The sequence below is a fragment of the Caloenas nicobarica genome, chromosome 2 (genome assembly GCF_036013445.1).
Source record: "Caloenas nicobarica isolate bCalNic1 chromosome 2, bCalNic1.hap1, whole genome shotgun sequence".
NCBI classification, from domain to species: domain Eukaryota; kingdom Metazoa; phylum Chordata; class Aves; order Columbiformes; family Columbidae; genus Caloenas; species Caloenas nicobarica.
Window position 1 is genome coordinate 116321096 of NC_088246.1, and position 15338 is coordinate 116336433.

Below are 15338 nucleotides of genomic sequence, written 5' to 3' on the forward strand. Positions count from 1 at the left end.
TAATGCTTAAAATCCAGCAAATTGTTTTGTAAGTAAATGGCTTAAACTTTGGTTAAGCAGCAAAAATTACTCTATCGAACAATTAGTCATTTATCTGTAGACTCCTTTGTTTCCCTGTGCATTGCTGTAGCTCACCATCATCAGTAGCAACTTGCATTTAAAGCTGTAATTTCTCCTTTTCTGTAGAAGACTAGAAATACATAATACTGTGTTTCTTGGGTGCCTCATTAGTATTTCTAGTTTCCTATTTTGAGAGGGTTTTGTCTGCTTCGTACCTTGTTTTCAAGATAGAGATGCTACTCTGGTCTAATCAGTCAGATATTTTCTGTAGCATTTGCAAAGCATTTCTAATGCAATATTTGTCTTTTTGTAGACTGTGCCAAGAGGCAAAACTTTACTTCTCCAAGCCAAGGTAAAAAGGAAGACGTTTTCAAATTTATCTTTCTGAGATGAGGGCATTTGAGAGATTCCGCTTTTGGTGGGGCTTTGGGACAGGAGGAGTGGCTGTTAAGTGGCAATGTCCCTCACCTACAATCTACACCACTATAATGTGGATATACATTAATGTATATGATACACATTTATGTATGTTATGTAGATAAGTATTTCTAGGTCAGTCATAGCACAGAACCCACGTTAGTGACTTCTCCTGAAGTCTTAGAACCTTGCCAAGCTTTTCAACTAAGATTTGGCTACAGAAAGTTTGAAAATGACAACTCTTCACTCCTTGTCTGTTCCAACTGGTTCCTGCCTTGGGCATGTTGGGATTTTCTAGAGCTTTTGGACTTGCGGAACTTTCTAGGTGCTGTTCATCTACATGTGATCCAAACAGCATGCTGGAAATGAAAGTTTTCTGCTCTCTTCCCCAGCTTGGAATTTCTGTAATCGTTCTGTTGCTTTGCGTAATGGGGGGGGTATTGCAACATGGAATCTCCAGTTCGCCTCTTTTCTTTGGTCTGTTTTGTACCGTGACTACTTATGCATTAGTAGTGAAGTTATCTTCACATCCTGAAGTGAAGGAGGGTAATAGTTTTTTTATATATATATCTATATATAATTTTTTTTTCTTTTTTTCCAGGAGGAGTTTACTGGCTATGACTTTGAGAACAGATTGCACGTCCGCATACACGCAGCCTTAGCCTCTCTAAGGGAAGTAGTTCCACAGTGACGGACAAGTAGTCTTGTTATCCTTTCCCGCAGTTTCTGCACTTTAAGATGAAGCAGAAGAAAAAGCTGTTGGGAAGACCAGCTTTTCTTCTGAAAGCCACTTGTGCCAGAGACACTTTCCTAGTATGGTCAGAATTAGTATGGCGTAGTAAAACATTGCAATTTTAATGAAAAGTAAATCAGCCAGGAAGAAGGTTAAGTGACCTTGTGTTTTTAACTCTTCAGGTTTTATTTTGTTTAAACCAAGCCGACCATGATAATTTGTAACTCTGCGGATGAGCCTAAATAAGCACACATGATTTACTTCAACAATATTGGCAGGTGTGATTTTTACCTTTTAAAATAGATCTAGTTCTAAAATATGCCAAGAGGAGCACTTCTGTTTTGATTAGAATAATATAGAAGAAGTAATCAGTGTAAATGCTGGAGTTGGGAATGGGCGGAACACTTTTTTTTTTTTCTCTTCTTTTTCCTTCAAGCATTAGCCAATATGCAGGAGGAGGAAAACTGTTCAGCCTCAAAAAGCAGTTCTTACTGAATTTTAGTGACTTATGTTGGTGACTTCTTGATGACTAATGTGTGGATTTTAAACCTCACATCCCCTTCCATTCTTAATTCCTTCCCCCCCAGCCCAACTCATACTTGTGGTACAAATTATGTCAGTATTTAGGATCTCTGCTTCTGGAACATTCCAGCCAAATACTTGCTTTGTTTGACATGCAATTACAGTGTAGGCAGTTTTTGTTTCTGTTCTTAATATTCTGAATATTATGTTAAAACACATAGGCTAGATACAGTAAGTTTACATATTTTTCATTCAAGCTGCTGAATCGGTGTAGCGGTGACCTTTAAAGGTACTAAAAAGAACAACCAAACTGAAAAACTTACCCAAAAATCTACTTGGTAGTTATACCAATACCACAATATCCTAAGTCTCTATATGGTATTCCAAACTTATGTTAAGATATTGAAGTACTTCGGAGAGCTTAAAACTTTTATCATGACCATATAATTTCTAATACTTGGCCATCTGTGTGCTCATCTGTAGTTTTTTTTTTTGCTTTTGTCTGTAATATGTAGTGTCTCCTTATGTCTTATATTCAGTTAATATCATATTCTAAGAAAATAAATATTTTTTTAAAGAAGCTTATGAATGGAAATCTGACCAGAAAGTTAGTTGAATTATGTTACTTTGCAAAGCTAGGAAAACTAGATATCCTTGGAAATAGTTATCCAAAAGCCTTATCTTTACTTTGGTCAGGTTGCCTTAAACAGTTCCTTAGCTTAAAGGGTTGTGGTTTTGTGTGTGTGTTGTTTGTTTGGTTTTTTTTTTCCTTTTCTTACCTTTTTGTAGAGTATGTTGCCAAAGTTTTAGACCTTGCCCACAGCTAACCTTCATTGATTTGCTTGTGAGGTCGCATCTAAAGCAAGACTGATATGGAGGAGAAAAGTAATATCCTGCTTGGCAGGCCAAATGAAACGGTTGAGACCCTTATTTCTCTCTAGAAATACGCAGTTCCTGCTATGAAAGGCATTCCTAGAGCAGTTAAACGCTTTTGTTGCAGTTCCTGAAGGAGAAGAGAGACTCTTAACTCTTAAAAAAGCAGTTTTTTCTACAATCTAGATGTGTTACAGATAGTACACTGCGGGGGTTTTTTTTGGTTCAAATTTAACAGTAATATTGAGTCACAAATGAGTGTTCAACTTCATTTGGTCGATCCAAGTAAGTATTGACTAGAAAACAATATATTGTGTGTATATAGTGACTACTTAGAATTCAAATCATGATTTTAAAAATGGGCTTTAATGCACTTGAAATTTTATTTTGTCTTATGTGACTTCTGATGTTTTGCAATGAGAGAGACAGTCCATTCTGGGTAAACAGCTCGAAACGATAGTTACTGACAAAACTCCTTTTAAATACACTGCTTATATTTAATGTGAGACTAGGCTGTTTGGGACACAAAGCACCTGCATGCGATTTGTGTTGGGATATTTAGGGTCTACATACTTGGAGGTAGCTAGCAAATTGTAGTAAATTTACTGAAAGGTCTGTTGTTCTCACCAGGCCTGGAGTGGGTATGGAAAGACACTATATATTCATATAACAGTTTAGCTCTGTGCAAAATGCAGCTTTTCTGTGGATTTAGCAAGTCATCACTGAAATAGAACTATCCATTTCTGTGTTAATTATTCTTTTTTTCCTCCCCTTGTAGGAGAATCTCCTACATTGTAAATGTCAAAATTATTTTTTATGTTAGATTGTGCCTGTGATGAGAAATATTTCAACTGTATTTTGTGTAGACAGATAAGTTTTTATACTGTGGAACTCGGAGGCACGGTCTAATAGCAATAATGGAATATGCATCTTGCTAGTTAATATGTTAAGACTATCTTTACTGGGTCAGGTATTTTTGTTGATGTTGATGCAGTTTTTATCTCAATATGACTCATTACAAATAAATAACTAGAATTTTTAGATGTCACAAGGTGGCATATTTATTGTGATGTACTGTAAATGTTGTTAATTTACAGAACTTGCATTTTTATATTTCTGAGTAAAATTAAAAGAAATGTGGACATGAGTTTTGTTCCCTTGCTCCTCAAAATTTGTCTTTTAGTTGGTGGCCTCTTGAACAAGATGATATCAAGTATTGGGAAAACTTCTGGGATGTCAAGTGACTCTAACCAAGTTTTCTAGTCAGCAATTACCTCAGCCTTTGTTCTTCCAGTATAGTCTCCTTGTTCAGAAGTTGAGTTACATGTGTCATGTTGAGATCAACCGTAGAGTGAACAAGGTTTAAGATGTGGTTTTAAGACATCAAATTTACCTGTTCTTCGTTAAAGAAAGAGAACCACACACAGTTGTATTTGTTGTATTCCTACACCTTTGAATGATGTTTCTAATTTACTCTAAAGCAAGCACTTTAATTTCTTCTCTCTCTGACACTGAACGCTTGTTTCATATTCTACTTATGCTTTATTCTTAAATAAAAGTCCCCAAATGTTGCGTCGAATTGCTTTTCAGTTTACAACAGTCTGATTGTCTTTCCAACAATTGATCGTAATAGCATTTAAAAATTGCTCTGTGACTGAAGTTTGACCAGGAGCACGTGTTAGGTCGGGGTAGGGATCTATGGGGTGCTGCAGGGCTGCTGATGGTGGAGGGAAAGCAGCACAGCCCATCCACGACACTCAAATTCCCTTTTATTACAAAATACTAACAGTAGTAGCAGTCACTCTTGTGAAAAATTATGCAATCAAGCGTTATTTAAGAAGTAAATTTATACTCGGCTGTCTCTTAAGGCAGATGGGCGGCCAGTGGCACACGGGGCACCACTGGACCTGGGGAGCAAGAAGTGCAGGGATATTGTCTGGAACCCCTCATCCTGAAGGGAACTGTACAAGAAATTATTTATATACATTAGGAGTTTGGGGAAGAAAAAAAAGGCAGGGCTGGGGAATTGTTTCTCTGCTAATTACAGGTTGAGTAGATGCTTATACAATAGTCTCTTGCATTCTAATGTTTTGAGGTGAGCTAGAAAGTAGTGATACAAAAACTGGTTTTATTTAGAAAAGTTGACTTACAGAAGATGGAAATACACAGACAAGCTCCAGTCCTGGTTCATTTTGATGAAAAAAAAAACCCCAAACCAACCAATTAAAATACAGTATTCTATACAGAGACTCAGAATGCACTGGGAACATGTTTTTACACTGAATTATCCCTATCTATGTACCATATTCTTAATTTATGCCGAAGCAAATTCTAGTATGAAATTAGCCGATGCACAAGGTGCACTGGAAAAAAAGATTGAGTTATTTTACAAAAGGACTACCTTAATCACCACATTGCAAATCTGTTCTCCTTGAACTCTGAAGCTTCTTCAATTGATCAGTTATAAAATTGTGCAATTGTTAGTAGATGGCAAAAAGTGATTTCCCCAGCCCTGGCATGTGTGTACTTGAGGTTGTTTACCTTGAATGAATGACACTTAAATATTGTACTGCTCAGTAAACCTTCCATCTTTGGTGGGTTTTTCGGTTGCTGGCATTGCGTGCATCTCCAGAGTGCTTGCAGAAGGGAGCACATGCCAGCAAATGAGGGGTGGAAAGGACCCAGTCCCTTGACTCTTCTAAACCTGGAGGTCTCCAGCTTTGGTTTCCAGACACTGCAGCTCTTCATATTTTCTTCTGCTGTGTCAGATGCTGCGTTCTTTGCCATGTCTCAGTGTAGGCATTAAAAAGAATGTTCAGGTCACCTCTTATCATTCTTTTGCATGGGCAAAATATAAACAAGATGGTAAGAAATTCAATACGAGGCAGACTTTTCAGAGTTAAATACTGAACTATTTCTATTTTTCACCATAGATTTTAATCTGAGTTCAGACTGCAAAACAGGACCTAGCATAGCTTACCAGGGTAGGTGCAAATTAGTTACATGTTGCCTTCCTGCTTCTGCTCAGAACCTCTTTGCTTAATTACCGAAGATTTTAATGACCTAGAGAGCCACTGTGTTTTCACAAGTGTGTTTTAACCGTGGGGAGTTCGTGTTCAATTGTCTTACCTCCTTTTTTTTCCATGCTGTTCATCTTTTGGTGTAACTTCTTCCAAGACGGTGTTCCAGTGGACAATTTGATAAACTAGTTTTGCATGATCAACTGGTCTTCAGTCTTTTTCAGTCGTTTTTTTGGCAAGCTGTGCTTACCTACAGAAGATGCCCAGAAAGGCTCCCAGGCGAAGAGGTTAAGAGAAAAAAGGGTGTTAGAGTTGAATATTTGAGGGGAGAGGGGAGAGAGAGATTGTCAAACCTGGCTGAGCAGATCCATTTATGTAGCAAAGACCTGCCAGTTTTTCACTAAGAGCAACATATTTACTGTATCAAAAAAAGGTAATTGTACTCCTGGGACATACGCTTCTCTCCACAGGTGCCCCTTGTAGCAAAGGCCCTGACAAAAAGGAAGGCGGAGAGACGGTCCGAGATACACATAAAGGTACCTTAAATCCAGCATCTTGTACCTGCGGTAGGAACAGCAAGAAGATTTTCATGGAGATTTTTGAATATGAGCGTAAACCCTCACTTAGACTTCTTCTGAAGTTTCTGGCAGGCAGAAATATAAAGATCGTGCATGCAAAAAAAAAAAGAAAAAAAAAAAACAAGGCAAGTCCTCTTCTGCCTATTTAGCTGAAGCTTTGAAAAAGATGACATGTTTAAAGAAAAAAACCGATGCCCTCCTCAAACTACTGTGACTCATTAACTTGTTGTAAGCTGTCTAATGAAGAGTTAATGAATGAACTGATCCTTTTTTTTTTTTTTTTATGGCAGACATATAAGGCAGCTTATCTGGGACCTTGATACACTGAACTTCTGTCCATTAACTGATATATATATCTGGTAAAATTTTAACATCATCTGGGTCATGTGGAAGCTATCACTTGTGCAGATGGGGCAATGGAGGGCAGGACAAGGTAATCACTTTCAGTTGGGCAAACTGCTCTTAGGCTGGCGGGCTCTTCAGTTTGGGGCCAAAGGGCAACGTATTTCTGTAGAGTAGCTGGTACGTTTCGTATGATGGATTCCGATTCTAGATGGCTTCTGAAAACAGCATTCAAGTTCCAGCACAGTGAATCAGTTTCCAGATGTACTTTTTCATGTATGCTGCTCTTAATTTTCTGCCAGGGGCTGAAACCTTTTTAAATATTTAAGGAGGTCTATGCTGCTGTTTGGTTACCTCTGATACTAATTTTTTCTGTGGTTTATGACATCTGTCCTTAAACATCTTTGAAGCTTTTGCTGTGCGGAGCTTTGCGTTCCTAGAATTTTGAGAGTTTTCAGAAGATGCAAATTTACAAGTTATCTTCTGACCTGACCACATTACAGCCTTTGCACACAGGTGTGTTTCACGCCTTTATGAAGTCTTGTTGCTTCTATATGTTCTCCATCCAGAAATCTAGACTTCAGATTACTGTCCTGACTCTAGAAATTATATATTTTCTAGTCCTTATATATATGTCTTATTCTTTGTATAGCAAAGCTATTTTTCCTAATTCCATGTGTCATAGTATATTCATATTTCACTTTTTTAATACCATGGTCTGTGTTGTCACTATCCAGGACTGTTGCTCCATTGTGAGAAGATTCAGTAATGAGAAGCTGCTTTCTAAGGATTCTTTTCTGGAAGAAGTGTTTTTTGGTGAGTTTACCATTAACCACATACTTTCCTGTGAACGAACTAGTATCCTGTTAATTTTGAATGAACCATTATGAATATGTTATTTATTAAAGGAAGCTATTGTAGACAGGCTAAACGCTTCAGCAGCAGTGACACTTGAGTCTTAAATCTGTGGTGCTTTGGGATTCACCTCATGTTTTTGTAAGGATGCAGACATCCAGGAATGCAGGAGCAGGTGGGTAGATGATACTTTTCCAGCCTTCATGAAGAACAGTCTGTAGCATTGTTGGTGGATAGAAGTTTTTATGCCACAGCAGACTCCTGACCATGGCTTGCCCCCATGATCATCCTGCCTTCATGATCCTCAGAAACCCAGTTAGTGGTAACCTTGAAAACATAGCACTATACAGTCACCTTTTTTGTGCTTGTTTTATTGGAACAGAAAATGATCTCATGCGTATCCACTGAAAATGTGCACTGGAAAGCAAATGCGGTCACTTGAGGTTTGTCTCAAGTTTTGCCCTTGCAATCATGAGGTTCTGCAATATGAACGGAGCCGTGTTAGGGAACAATCTGGTTCCTGTTTGGGTGTAGCTGCTGTGGCTGAAGGGGTTACAGCCCCCAAATGTGTTCTCTGAGCTCCTGCTAGAGGTTCCCACAGAACATCCCTTCTCAGGGGCTATATTTTGCAGACTTACATCAGCTTTAAATCCTTTGGGTGTTGTACATCACTTAGCTTAAAAGGCCAGGCTGTGAGCCGGAGGATGGGGCTGTGCACACACATGCTGGCAGGTGGGAGGGATGCGGCTGTGGCTTTTCTGCAGGTTGCAGCGTTGGATTGCGTGAAGTCATCATAACCTGAGGCTGAGCACAAAGTTACACTCTTCTCGTGCCGGGGAGAAAGTGCTCTGCCCTGGCTGCCTGTTGCTGGTGAGGAAAACTGGTGTTTTGGCAAAGGCGAAACAATTCCTTGGAGGGGTTCTGCCTGCGCTGTAGGTGCAGCTGGTTATGTGCTTGAAGGCAAGTCTGGCAGAAAGCAGGCACAGTTTCACAGTAGCATGGGAGGGGAGGGAAGGCAGCAGCTCCCCGGGGGCACACAGCACCCATGGGTGCTCGCCCTTGCCCTCACAGCCCTTGTGCTGCTTGTCCTGAGCGGCAGCAGCCAAGGCACCGTACCGCGGTCTCAAAATACATCATTTAAAGTGTTATAACTAGAGTTGTGCTCAAATGGTCGTGTGTGTTAAATGCACCAATTCTTGTGCGGTGATGAGAACCGAGTTGTTCGTTGCGGGAGCAAAGCCATTGCTGCCTGCTCTGGCTGCCCTCGCGTACACTTGAATCGTATCCTTTGCCTCCCGCTCCATCCTGAAATCCTTTTTTCAGCCGACAGACAGTAAACACTGCAGGGCGGGAGCGCAGAGACTGGCGGCTGCGAACCTCAGCGCTGTGTGGGTGACGTGGGAGCACTGTGACCTCATGCTCTGATGGCGGTGGGTGGTGGCCCCGGGCTGCAGCGGGTACCGGGGATGGGAGGGGGGAAGGTGGAGGAGGGAGGAAGAAGTGTCCTGTAAACCCTTTGCTTGAACACAAATGGCTTTTCTGGCCCATCGCCAGGTGGTTTGGTGAGTTTAATCTTGGTGGGGGGAAAAAAGAGAATTCATGGCCTCGGGTTTGAATTCACACTGTGGTTCGTGGGTTGGCTGGTCCCTCTGACTCTGCCTCCTGCTGCCTGAAGGTGCAGAGGAGGAGTGAAGGATTTGGTCACTGCAAGTGGTAAATACCCCTTTTAACTGCAAGGAGCGTTTGGGAAGGAGCATTTGGGGTTACGGATGGCACAGCAAGGGGTGAGCAGCTGCAGTCACATGGTGGGTGTGGGACACTTGATGCTGCGGCAGGTTGGATGCTGAGCCCAGGGGTTGTGTTTGTACAGGTGAGAAGCCGTAAAGCAGCTGGAGCGGGCGAAGATGCAGTCTGCGAAGGTCGAAGTGGTTGTTCCGCACGGCCTCAAGATCCTGCTTGAGGGAGTGAGCCGGGCTGTCATCGAAAGCAACCCAGATGACCTTACTCAGTTTTTTGCTCTGTATTTCAATGAGCTCGTCATCTTTCAGAAAGGTTTGTTCCTACCAGTGTTTCATCCAAAGACCTGAACCATTTGAGAGTCCTGTCCTACTCCAGCTTAATTACCGTTTCTGTTTGTAGAGAATCCAAGTATGGACATAACAATGCTGGTTGAAAATTTGGACTTCAGTAGCGGTAAGATAGTTTCTGTTTGTTCTTTTAAGATATTTTGAGACAATGTTCCAACGTGAATGGGTGCAAGTAGTTTTCACTTATCATGGGCTACATCCCATCCATATCATGAGAAAGAGGCACGTAGGCTCTGGGCTATTGAGGAGTTGTTAACCTTCATCAAGCACTTGTTTCTGTTTAATGTGGGAAGAATTAGTCCCCTGGGCTTCTGTACATTCTCCTTGAGCATACGGGAACCAGGATACCTTTGGTCATTTTCATTTTAAGATATTGAAGTGCAATTTGTCACCCCCAAAACAGATAGCAACTTTACCCTTATCTGTTTTTTGCAAATAGATATTATATCTCTCTCTGTCTTTCGTAAAGCCCCCTTAAGTTCTGAAAGGCCGCAATAAGGTCTCCCCAGAGCCTTCTCTTCTCCAGGCTGAACAACCCCAACTCTCTCAGCCTGTCCTCACAGCAGAGCTGTTCCAGCCCTCTGATCATTTTTGTGGCTTCCTCTGGCCCCTCTCCAACAGGTCCCTGTCTTTCCTGTACTGAGGGCTCCAGAACTGGACACAGAACTCCAGGTGTGGTCTCACCAGAGCAGAGGGGCAGAATCACCTCCCTCAACCTGCTGGCCACGCTCCTTTTGATGCCGCCCAGGATACAATTGGCCTTCTGGGCTGCAAGTGCACATTGCCGGCTCATGTCCAATCTTTCATCCACCAGTACCCCCAAGTCCTTCTCTGCAGGGCTGCTCTCAATCCCTTCATCCCCCAGCCTGTATTGATACTGGGGTTGCCCCAACCCAGGTGCAGGAGCTTGCACTTGGCCTTGCTGAACTTCATAAGGTTCTCATGGGCCCACTCCTCAGGCCTCTGGGTGACATCCCTTCCCTCTAGAGTATCAGCTGCACCACTCAGCTTGGTGTCATCTGCAGACTTGCTGAGGGTGCACTCAATCTAACTTTCTGTCACTGAAGATATTAAATATTATTGGTGCCAGTATGGACCCTTGAGAGATGCGACTCATGACTGGTTTTCACTTGGACATAGGGCCGTTGACTGTAACTCTTTGGACACAGCCATCCAACCAGTTCCTTAACCATCAACAGCGCATCCATCAAACTCATCTCCAATTTAGTGATCAGAATTTTGTAGGGGACCATATCAATGGCCTTACAGAAGTCCAGGTAGATGGCATCCATACCTCCTCCTGTGTCCACCAATGCTGTCACTCCATCGTAGAAGGCTACTAGATTAGTCAGGTGATTTGCCCTTGGTGAAGCCAGGCTGGCTGGCTTTTAATCATATCCCTCTTCTGTATATTTTGACATATCTTCCAGGAGGATCTGTCCCATGATCTTACCAGGCACGGAGGTGATGCTGACTGATGGGCAGTTCCCAGAGTCCTCATTACCTTTTTTAAATGTGGGTGTGATATTCCCTTTTCTCCGGGCACTGGGGGCTTTGCCTGACTGCCGTGATTTTTCAAATATGATGGAGCGTGGCTGAATAATGCAGAAATTTTCTGTCTGAATGCCTGTCAGTGATTTGCTGCTGTGATTGTGAACTAACCCCTGCATGTTCACCGAGCTCCAGCACAGGTCCCTCTTGCACCTTTTTTCCTTACAGACCACTTTGTCCCTCTCTGTCTGTGTTGTCCATCCCCTACTGATATGGTCACATAACTCCCCTGATGGAAAACGGTTTTGATCCCATGAGTACTCTCTCGTGTTCTTCCCTTGATAACTCATCTAGAAGCCGTTTTTTACTCTGTATCTAAAACTTGTTCATGTCTTACCCTGTTCTTCATTTGGATACCTGTCAGTTCAACTCATCAGCATTTTTGAGGAAGCTAAAATGCTGCCATGTCTGCATCTGAAGTAACTTGCATGAATCCAAAGAGTTCTGAGGTGGTGTAAAGAGGAGCCATGGTGTTCTAGCTGGCTTATCTCATGTGCTTAATGTCAAAGGTTTAATCTTTTAACCCATAAGTGTAGCAGTGTTGGTGGGCAGTAGATAGGAATGTAGCCATCACTGCAGGACCAGAAATAGAGTTAAGGCTTCCTAGGTTCTGAAATTGTACAACTGCTTTCTGAATTTTCTTTCCCCTTATGAACAGGCAAGCAGCAAACTCTCCCCTTAAATTATTCCATCTCTGCAACCTGGGAAGCCTCATAAATGTGCTGTAGAGCATCTAATTGAATTGATGCTGAAATCACTCTTAATTTTATTTAAATGGAACCAGTTGCTCATGTATTGCCCTTATGTTCTCCTTACCTTGCAGAAAATGGGAATGTGGGAATTCAAGATGAAGCATTGGAGTACACGAAGACTTTGTTTCCTGGGGAGCCCAGGCAACAGGACAAGGGTACTGACACAGAGGAAGATCAGCTCCTTGAGGAGTTTGAGACTGAATATAGCTCCAAAGTAACTCAATACCCATCAGTTCCCAGTCCCACTGCAAAAAGCAAATCCTCCATTGGACCTGCTCGAGCTCCATCCGCTGAAAGACCTGCTCGAGCTCCATCCGCTGAAAGACCTGCTCGAGCTCCATCCGCTGAAAGACCTGAACTGGCGTATGTCCCTGCTGAGCCTGCAGAGCTTGCTGCCCATGTGCTAGGTAACACTGATTCTCTTTATTCTTTGAGGGATGTGGCAATCAGTGTGCAGAGTCTTTATGAAGATTCTCAGACTTCAGAGAATGCATTTACACCAGTAGAAGGTGCTGCTGGAGATGCTTCTACTTTCCCAGTAGCTGAGGCTTCTGTAGAAGCTGTTAGGTCACAACCAAAAGTGTGGAGTCAGTCCTCCGTGGCTGGAGAACTAGTTCCCTCAGACAGCCAGGCTCGAGTCTCAACAAATTATGTAAATCAAGCTTCCTCAGTCCTCTTGGGGGAAGAACCATCACCTCGTTCCCCACTACCGCCATCATCACCTGCTCCTAAAGATGTGTTGCAGGCCGTGCCTTCCTGCAACGAAGCTGAGGTTACCTCAACCACCGGGGTTGTATCGCTGTATTTGAATGCTGAGCGGATTACAGATGCAGAGATTCCACCTTACGTAGAGCAGTTTCCACAGAAAATAATCATCTGCATGGTAGACCAAACAACTTGTCTCTTAAAAATTAAGCAGCCTGTAGATGCAAGGCAGGGCTCAAGTGCTACAGCCTTGGTTCCGTCTGCTGATGATTTCAAATACCAGCCTGAGAGAATGGAATCTACAGCATAAGCAGAATCAGCTGAGCAAGTTTGTTTTTCCAGGTAAGGAAGTTTGGGTCTTTGTATCATCTGCCTGTTCCAGCTCTACAGCTTCTGCAGCAATCAAATGGAAAAGCACCTATGTCAGTGCAATGCAGGGTGGAGGTGGCTTCTAAGAAACTACCGTACCAGCATGGTCTGCTTGGCCCCAGCGCACACATGTTAGATCTCTCTGCCATCTGTTCCAGGAGATGTGACTGGCTCTGGGCAGGAGTCCTGTGGACAAATATGCAGATAAGAGCATGATGGACAGGTGCCCATGATGCCAAATGGTCTTGCTCAAAACAAGGTGTTGGAGACCTAAGATGTAATACGTGTGCCCTGTGGCTGAAGAGAGGTGACCAGCTGAAGCCCTTGTTTTGATTCTCCTTCCCCTGAAAGATCTCACATTCTAGCACTGACCTAGGAGGTTTTCCATTTAGAAAAAAAAGTGGTGGTGGTGGTTGCCTGTGCTGTCTTGAGCTTGGCGAGTTTCTGCAGCTGGGCTGAGTGGGCTGAGCACTAATCATCAGTTCCACAAACAGCAAAAGAGCTGGTGCTCATCTTTCTCACCAGCATCTCTTCCCTGGGGTGACATGTGCCCAGCTCATCCCTTAACCAGCTGGAGAAGCCCTCCATGATGGAGCTCCCCTGCCCTGAGTCTCCCTGGTATTGCAGAATCCCAGGCCCCAGAGGTAGGACAGCTGTGAGGTCTCAAAAGCATCTTGTAGCAGAGAGCTGAGCTTAGGCAGATTTGTAAGTTAACATTGGCTCTTTAAAAAAAAGAAAGCTAAACTTCTAGGGGAGTTTGACAAACTTCAGTTTCAGAAATATCAGATAAACATTTACCCAGAAGAGCCTCTGACCATAAACAGTTTTCTAAGCTGCATATGTTTGTCAGCCACAAACCAACCAGCATCTGCCATCCCAGCTCTCTTTTCCAACATGCTTTCACCAAGTGTTGGTATGTTTGGTTTAGAGATAAGGATTTACAATATGACTGGGATTCGCTGCTCCTGATACCAGCACTCTTGTTTTTATCTTCGTAGCCATGGCATCAAGTGAAGTAGGACAGCTACCACCGCATTGTAATGTGTGGACCCTTTACTGCCGAACTGACTTGAGCCAAAAATCACCACACTCCCTTCCTCATGCTGGAGCTGGTGTTTCTGCTCCAATTTATGTGATGCAAGAAGCACGCAAGAGGGAAAACGCTCCACCTTTTGTTTTAGTGGGCTCCCATATTCACAACACCCAGGACTGGAAACCTCTTCCTGGCCATGCTATCTTGGCACCGCAAGATGCAGGTGCTAGGAAGAGACTCACTGTAGTCCCAGTCCCTGCTGCCTGGCCAGCTGATGAGGAACCAGATTTGGCAGAGGAAACTGCAGCCATGCCACGCACCCCCAGTGTTTTCTTTGTTGCCATCCCCCTGGATGACGTGATGTCTGCAAAGAAAGGCTCACCAGATGGCGACAAGAGCACAGGTATCAATGCTCTTGCAGGAAGTGACAGTACTGCAGGGTAATTGCCATAAATTACATCAGGCCCCATTCTCAGAGCACGGTCCTGAAGAAGGAAGTTTGCTTCTTGCATGGGTCCTGCAGGGGGATATGCTTGTGTTTGGATTTTACTACTAAAAGCTTAATTTAACCCTTTTCAAAATACAGCAAGGTTTAAAATGAGTGGTTACACTACCTGTCATACATAATAGACCCAATGCCTTCCTTTGCTTGTTAAACTTTGCAGTTAGTAGTACTAGTCTTGCTCTGGTTTTAGTCTAAAGTAGCCAAGTTTTTAATCTTGCATTTATGTACATCTTTATGCCTGCAACTTGAACTTTTAACATTTGTGTAATACTCAGAATGTGGCAAAATACCCTCACCTTAGAGTGCATTTAGGTAGCACTTAATATAATTCTTGCTGCACGCTTTCTACTGAGTTTGTGTTGGTTTTTTTAAACAGGTTGATACAAGAGGCTATTTGAACTCCAGGAAAAGATCAGGAAGAATGGAGTTCACACCATAATAAATAAGGCAAATGTTCAAAAAAAAAAAAAAAATCAGCCTGCAATTAGAACTGCATTCCCCATGCACTTTGTTTTCCTAGCACCACACAACATCTTGAGTGTGTGAATTATGACCATGGAAACATCAGCTGCAGCTGCTTCACTGAAGAGCAGCCCAGCTTCTTCACAGTACTAACATGGTGTACACATAAGCCCCAGCCACACAGAGATTACATACAGAGCCCAAGCTTGTCAGCGTAACCAGGTGTAGTCTGTACTGCTGGGGTTGTACTGCACATTAATATCAGGAACAAGAGGACAGTCATACTTTCACTGAGAGGAAGGAGTTATTCTGATACATGGTCAGTTCATTCAGACTACAGGTTTATTGAGGAAAACAGCTGAGGTTATACTTTGAAGAAGTAGTTAAGAAAAAGTACCTTTATGTTGCTTTAGAGGTATGGCCACTTACATATGCCAGACTCTTGAAGTACAGATCTAGAAAAAAGTAATCTGT

General features: G+C 42.6%; 2 protein-coding genes across 2 annotated transcripts in view; both read left to right on the forward strand.

The window, feature by feature from the left end:
• TTC39C (tetratricopeptide repeat domain 39C) overlaps positions 1 to 4140 on the forward strand; it is a 39658-nt gene extending 35518 nt beyond the window's left edge. The window contains exons 13-14 of the mRNA XM_065628386.1: positions 374 to 412; positions 1079 to 4140. Of these exons, the coding sequence (XP_065484458.1) occupies positions 374 to 412; positions 1079 to 1168 (129 nt within the window). The 3' untranslated portion in view covers positions 1169 to 4140. The remainder of the gene's footprint in view (positions 1 to 373; positions 413 to 1078) is intronic.
• Positions 4141 to 9304: 5164 nt separating this feature from the next.
• CABYR (calcium binding tyrosine phosphorylation regulated) lies at positions 9305 to 14341 on the forward strand. Its single transcript, XM_065627946.1, has 4 exons — positions 9305 to 9452; positions 9540 to 9593; positions 11862 to 12197; positions 13863 to 14341. The coding sequence occupies exons 1-4, from the start codon at positions 9305 to 9307 to the stop codon at positions 14339 to 14341; spliced, it is 1017 nt and encodes a 338-aa protein (XP_065484018.1).
• Positions 14342 to 15338: the final 997 nt, after the last annotated feature.

Excerpts from the sequence above, each read along its gene's own strand:
- CABYR (XM_065627946.1), top strand. The coding sequence starts at position 9,305 with ATGCAGTCTGCGAAGGTCGAAGTGGTTGTTCCGCACGGCCTCAAGATC. Across the intron at positions 9,453-9,539 it reads GCTCGTCATCTTTCAGAAAG|AGAATCCAAGTATGGACATA; the intron begins GTTTGTTCCTAC and ends TTCTGTTTGTAG. Across the intron at positions 9,594-11,861 it reads AAATTTGGACTTCAGTAGCG|AAAATGGGAATGTGGGAATT; the intron begins GTAAGATAGTTT and ends CTTACCTTGCAG.